At 41.3% G+C, this 6258-nt stretch overlaps 1 protein-coding gene across 3 annotated transcripts; it reads right to left on the bottom strand.

Moving 5' to 3' along the window:
* Positions 1–1084: 1084 nt before the first annotated feature.
* polg2 (polymerase (DNA directed), gamma 2, accessory subunit) lies at positions 1085–5752 on the bottom strand. Of its 3 annotated transcripts, none has more exons than XM_019876831.1 (8): positions 4927–5750; positions 4623–4731; positions 3717–3822; positions 3454–3639; positions 2745–2882; positions 2572–2652; positions 2397–2497; positions 1085–1661 (listed from the first exon to the last, which is right to left on the bottom strand). In XM_019876831.1, exons 1-8 carry the CDS (start codon positions 5402–5404, stop codon positions 1496–1498), a joined length of 1365 nt encoding a protein of 454 aa, XP_019732390.1. In that variant the 5' UTR covers positions 5405–5750; the 3' UTR covers positions 1085–1495. The 3 variants fall into 3 exon arrangements, 2 of the variants coding, with proteins under 2 accessions (XP_019732390.1, XP_019732391.1); XR_002169058.1 differs by having other exon boundaries at positions 1548–1661; positions 2576–2652; positions 4927–5751; XM_019876832.1 differs by lacking the exon at positions 1085–1661 and having other exon boundaries at positions 2357–2497; positions 2576–2652; positions 4927–5752.
* Between the last annotated feature and the right edge of the window lie 506 nt (positions 5753–6258).

Here is a 6258-nt window from a genome sequence, read left to right as displayed (position 1 = left end):
AAAAGACGGTCTGGGAAATCTCGCGAGTTTCCCGTGTCTGCGTTCTTCCTCTTCTTCTGTTTTGTCTTAGCAGTTTGCCAAACAACTTAATTGTGCATTACTGCTACTACCTGAAATGGAGAGTGAGTCCGAATTTCCTCAAAAGCATCCGATATTCTTTCCCGCTTGTGCTCATCCTCAAAACCACCGACTGCGCTATCAGCCGGTAGTCAAGAAAAAAAATTCTAAACTATAATACTTTGATTATATATCTAGCCTTTTTTTTTTCCCACAAACACATCTTAAATCAGGGGTGCCAAACTCCTTTTTGTCGCGGGCCACATTGTAGTCACGGTTTCCCTTGGAGGGCCGTTATGAATTTTGGGAAACCATATAAATGTTTCATCCCCTCCACATCTTACACACACAGCGCACAACAAATTGATAAAAAATTAGTTTTAAAATCAGAAGTCAAGAATAATGACTGTTATTGTGGATTACATATGACAATTTGACATTTTGGTTCAGACTTTAGCAAGCATCATTGAACTTGGCATGCGTGATTTGCTTTCGCGGCCACATAAAATGATGTGGCGGGCCAGATCTGGCCCCCGGGCCTTGACTTTGACACCTGTGTCTTAAATCATCTCCCAATTTGTTTTCTAATCAAATTTGAGATTTATTCAAAATCCCTAAATTGTAGCAAGTCTGAAACATATGAAAGCATTTATGTCCTACTGTGTTTCTTTCTCGAAAGGCCTCAGAATAGTGTAAGATAGAAATGCTCGTGATCTCAAGATCAAAGCTTATGTTCATACTTAATTCAAACCTTTTTTAAAAAATGTTTTGTTTGTGGCAAGATTTTTTCCATATAAATAATAAAATGATTTTGATAGAATTATCTTTTCGGCTCTTCGGCTTATGGGGATGTTCCATTCCTGCAGTGGCGATGGAACAATCACTAATTTACATTAATGCAGTACAGTAGTGATGTAATAATTACAGTAAAGACTACATTTGTCTGTTAAACACATCTAAGACAGATTTCTTGCTGCAAACATGATTTCGTTGTAGAGGAGTTTCACTGTAGTGATGTTATAATTACAGTAAAGACTACATTTGTATGTTAAACACATCTAAGACAGCATATGAAAACACTGATACAAAACAGTAAAAACTGCAATGACTGTACTAGTGTCTTGTGCAAACCAGTTCATCACATGCCTTGTAACCTTCAAAACCGCATCTGCCCTGACCGACGTAAACAGCCTGTGTCAAATCTGGGAAAGAATTGTAAATACTGTGGTGTCAATGTACATTCTGAATGGCTTGAATGACAAAATGTGTTCAAAAACCTCCTTGATGTTGCCAACGTAGTCCATTTATTAGCATTTTTACTGTATGTAATACTGTATCCAAAAAAAAAAAAAAAAAAGTCCTTGGCAATGGTTTTGTACCTACAGCAATACAAAACTGAGGGACCGAGAGGACATCCAATTAGTACACAAATAATAATTTACATGTTGCCTGCAGCAGAAATATATCTGCAGAGGAAGTTGGTCAGTTCCGAGATGTGCATGGTCTCCTTGATAGTGGTGTCTCTGCTGCGCAGCTGCAGGAGACCGCTCTCCAGCGTGCTCTCACTGATCACCGCAGTAAAAAGCACACCCATCTCGTCATACCTACGATGCACCAAACACCCACATCAAAGTGTATTGACTACTCATTAAGCAATTCATGAAGACAGTGAAACATTCTAATATACACTGAAGTACTAACAAAAAGCTACGGATAGTGTTTTTTCAGGTGAAATTTCCAGATGAACCAAAAATGCACGACAACCTTTAAATCCTGTATGCACTTTTCAACTAGCATGTCCAGCTGTTCAGTGTTTCCGTACTTTTTATTGCCGTGTTCCAACAAAAATCTGAATGGAAAAATTCACAACAGTTGTTTTATCCCAATACATTTCCTGGTTTGATATGAATGGATATCAAACAGTTTCTGTTCATCGTGCTGTACACTTTTTAATGTCATAAGAGCGAGAGGACACCTAAAAATTGATCAACAGTACCTCATCATTGTAAAGCTTTAAACAGGATGTCCTCAGGTGGAAGTAGCCAGTGAGCTTGGTGGATCACAGAGTGTCATCAGCAGGTTGCAACAAAAACTGGAGGAGCCACAGAAAGGCATAGAGACGGATGTCCTTGGACATGTATACTTCGCCAATACATTTCCAAGGACCAAAACAACTGTTGTGGATTTTGCCATTAAGCTCCATGTAAGAGACTAGCAAAGCGGCTGAATACCCAATAGTTACGGTGCATTTTAGGTTGATCCTGAAATTTAACGCGGAAGCTGAATATCCATAACTTTTTATGAGTCGTGCATTTATTTCTTTTTTATCAACTTTTTACTTGGAGTTCAGCTGTTCCATTGGCATGGATGATGATTCAAGATATCCGGGCCAAGCAGAGATTTTGGCCTCTTTTAAATCCTGCAGCAGGCCATCACAAACCTACAGTCCATAAGCATAGTAAATGGTAAATGACACTCAGCAAAGGTCAATAAATCACTGAGGTGATCTCCGACCTGCCTCAGCTCCATGGTGGCTCCTCTGCCGATACCTAAAGCCACTTTGACTGGGGCCAACAATGGATGCAATTTCAGAACCTAAGATAAATCAGTGACATGATGAAATAAGGCAGGACAGAAATGTTTCAAAAGGCTTGTAAAAAGAATTACACTTTTACAGATGGCGTTACCTTTCTCTGCTGTAGCTTCTGTTTGGTGTCTTCTCTCTTGTGCAGCTGCAGCGAGTTGTACAAAAAGGCCAACAAACCACGATCGATGTTCCCCGTAGTTGAAACTATGTGCGGGATAGACTTGCGCCCATCTCGACTCTACAGGATGTTTGGAATGACCAACAATGCAAACAAATGAGTGTACAGATTGGGGATGTAGTGGAGTATTCTACATCAGCACAAGGCATTAATCATCATGTGATTTGAAAACTGCAATTTACTACATTGCAATGTCGATTTAAATTTCATGAATTGTTCATCCATCATTGCATACCAAATGATATGGAGGGCAGTGGGCTAATATAACGAGTGATGGAGTGAGTAGACACACTGGAAGACGTGTGTTTTATATAAATAAAGATGAGTTGACTTAAGTCAGGATTTGAAAAAGGTTAGTGAGTCTGGGTTAGGGTGGAGCTTTGTGCCCCATGGTGGACTGATTAGCAGAGGGGAGGTCGAGGATCTTAAAGAGTCGGGGGCTATGGCAGCATGAACGAGGCCACAAAGACATGGCGGCATGAGACAGCTGATGGGTTTGAAGCAATGACAATTTACAGGGGCATTATTGAAGGTGTCGTGTGCCAGCAATGCAACCAGATGCGGTTATTTGGACTCCAGCACACTAAAAGAGCACGTCAAGAAGCCATAAAGCAGTGTGGATGTGCCTCACCTGGAGTTTGGAGCGGATTCCTTTGTGCATCTGCAGCAGTTCACCGTCTCCTCGGCTCCACAGAACTTCCAGGGGCTCTTGACCCCAAGGGAACCTGTAGAAGATCTTCACACCGCGCGACGCCGCCCCCTCTAGTTCACCCTGAGGGACGTCACTGCTGCTGAAGTCTGACGGAGCGAGGGCGAACTGCCCCGCCACCCCCCCCCAAAAAAGGCATCAATTTAACCAAAACATATTTGAGGAGTTTTCAAACAAGAGCTCACCTTTCTCCACCACTTGAGCCTCTGTCGAGCCCAGTGGTCCATCCATTGCGAAGAGGTTCGAGGGGAGCAGAACCAGACAAGAGATGCCTCTGTGACTTCTGCTGGGCTGACAGAAATATCATCTTGGAATTTAAAATGCAAATGGTTGAGTAATTTTGTGTTAAACTCACTTCTAACTAGAAAGTAGCCTGTTAACTTGCCACTTTTGTTCAAAGAATTATCTCGTTTACTCACAATGTTAAGCGTCACTAGACCAGAATAAAAAATGCCAAGATCTCATCCTTTTATCTTATGTCGCATTCAAGTTATTGACTTGTTAGTTGTGTTCATTTATTTCAAGTTTTCTGTTGCACCAGTTAATAAGTACAAGTACAGAGATTCGTGTTCCTGTTTGTGTGATAGATTCTTCATAAAAAAGACAATCACAACCTCATCCTTGTCAGAGCACATGTTTCTGATTGCAGAAACTGTTGCTCACATCACAGTGCTCCAGACCGTCTGAACTAGACAGCCTTTGGAGAAAAAAATATGAGACCACCCTTGTTCAGTTTCATGTTCATTTTAAAGGCCTTGTGCAATGAAAGGTACATTTGTTTGGACCAATTTCCAATAATAATAATAACAGTAAAAAGAAGCACATAAACGTTGAATTTAAGAGCTGGTCGAGACATTTACCAAAGGTTTTCTTCATAATAACCAAAATCACCCACAAGTTCCCCACCAGTAATTAAAATGATCAAGAAATTGTAGAAAATATGGCAGTCTCAAGTTTTTTTTAGAGTTGTAGAGGGATTTTCATTTTGTGGTATAAATTGGGGTAGGTAAGACAATATTCCAATTTCTGGGTCGTGCGACCCTTTGTAAGGCACACAGACGAGGTATGCTGGCGAGTGGATGAATTCTCACCAGCCATCGCCTTCTTTTGAGGGCTGGAAACATCTACCAGTCTCAGCGATGCCAAATGGGAGCTTCCTGTTCACCAATTCAAATATGGGGACGAACTGCTCCAAAGATCCTAAGAAAACAAACAGAGGGCGCAACAAATGAATTCAGGATTTATGTTTCAATATGTTAATTTGTCATGTCCACAGTATAACAATAACATTATCTATCTCTATCTATCTATATCTGTAATTGTTATCTCTCTCTCTCTCGATAAAATTCTTAATTCTTAAAACTATTAACAACAAAGAAATGATTGGAGTACTACCGTGAAAAAGGCTGGTTCTCAGCAAAGGTGATGTCTGCAGAAGCATGTGGAGATTCTGGACGAGCTGCTCTCTACTCAGCTCTGTCTCCTTCAGTATTTTCTGGAGGTCATCAGGTTCTGCGACCCTGAGGTGTCCCCATCGTCCCCCAGTTGCATCCTGACTGCCGCTGCTGCTCGGCGTGTTTATCCCGAACACCTGATCTTTGGATCCAGACATCGAACGCCACCACTGGTGCAGCACATTGTCCCTGAGCTCGGTGCCCAGTGGCCCGTAGCTGCAAATTGTCCCACGCTTAAACAGCTCCACGTTTCTGTGTCCAGGTGAGATAAAGTGTCTGTCCACAAAGATATCCAACAAAGTCCTGGCATAATCCAAATTGTCTGATGGATCGCAGCGTCCTCTTGAATGTTGCCAAACATTGGGTGTACATCGGAATGCATACCTGGGCAGGACGTTTTTTAAAACGTGGTTGAACATTAGCAACGAGTTGATAAAACGCCAAATCTGTCAAAACGATGGCTCCGTCAGGAAAACATAATCCGACCGGTTGCGTGCCTACACATGCACCTATGTTGACATAAACACATTTAAAAAGTTCGTGAAAGGAGTTGAGGAAAAAAAGTTAAGGAAAGTGACAGGTAGCATTGTTAACTAGAAGGTTTTTTTTCGTCTGTCATCGCGAAACAATTTATTTCAAACTTTTAAACCATTTATCGTACGTGCCAGTGTTAGTTTTTCATCTAGTAAATACAGAATACACTACTGTATCACGTTATTTTTCAAATTTGTTGGCTGCTTCTAACCCGGAAGTGTTTTTTTATTACTTCCCATCGCTTCTTCGCGTACGTTGTCCACAACGCCATCTATTGCACGGTTTGGGTACTATACAGTAGCTCACTAATTTGACGTCAGTTTGGCCTGCGATTGGCTGGCAACCGGTTCAGCGTGTCCACCGCCTACTGCCCGAAGACAGCTGGGATAGGCTCCAGCACCCAACTCCCCCGCGTTAGCAACGAGTTGATAAAACGCCAAATCTGTCAAAACGATGGCTCCGTCAGGAAAACATAATCCGACCGGTTGCGTGCCTACACATGCACCTATGTTGACATAAACACATTTAAAAAGTTCGTGAAAGGAGTTGAGGAAAAAAAGTTAAGGAAAGTGACAGGTAGCATTGTTAACTAGAAGGTTTTTTTTCGTCTGTCATCGCGAAACAATTTATTTCAAACTTTTAAACCATTTATCGTACGTGCCAGTGTTAGTTTTTCATCTAGTAAATACAGAATACACTACTGTATCACGTTATTTTTCAAATTTGTTGGCTGCTTCTA

Source organism: Hippocampus comes, unplaced genomic scaffold, assembly GCF_001891065.2.
Source record: "Hippocampus comes isolate QL1 unplaced genomic scaffold, H_comes_QL1_v1.1 scaffold51, whole genome shotgun sequence".
NCBI lineage: Eukaryota > Metazoa > Chordata > Actinopteri > Syngnathiformes > Syngnathidae > Hippocampus > Hippocampus comes.
The sequence above is the reverse complement of the archived record's forward strand: the minus strand, read 5'-3'. Positions and strand labels throughout refer to the sequence as shown.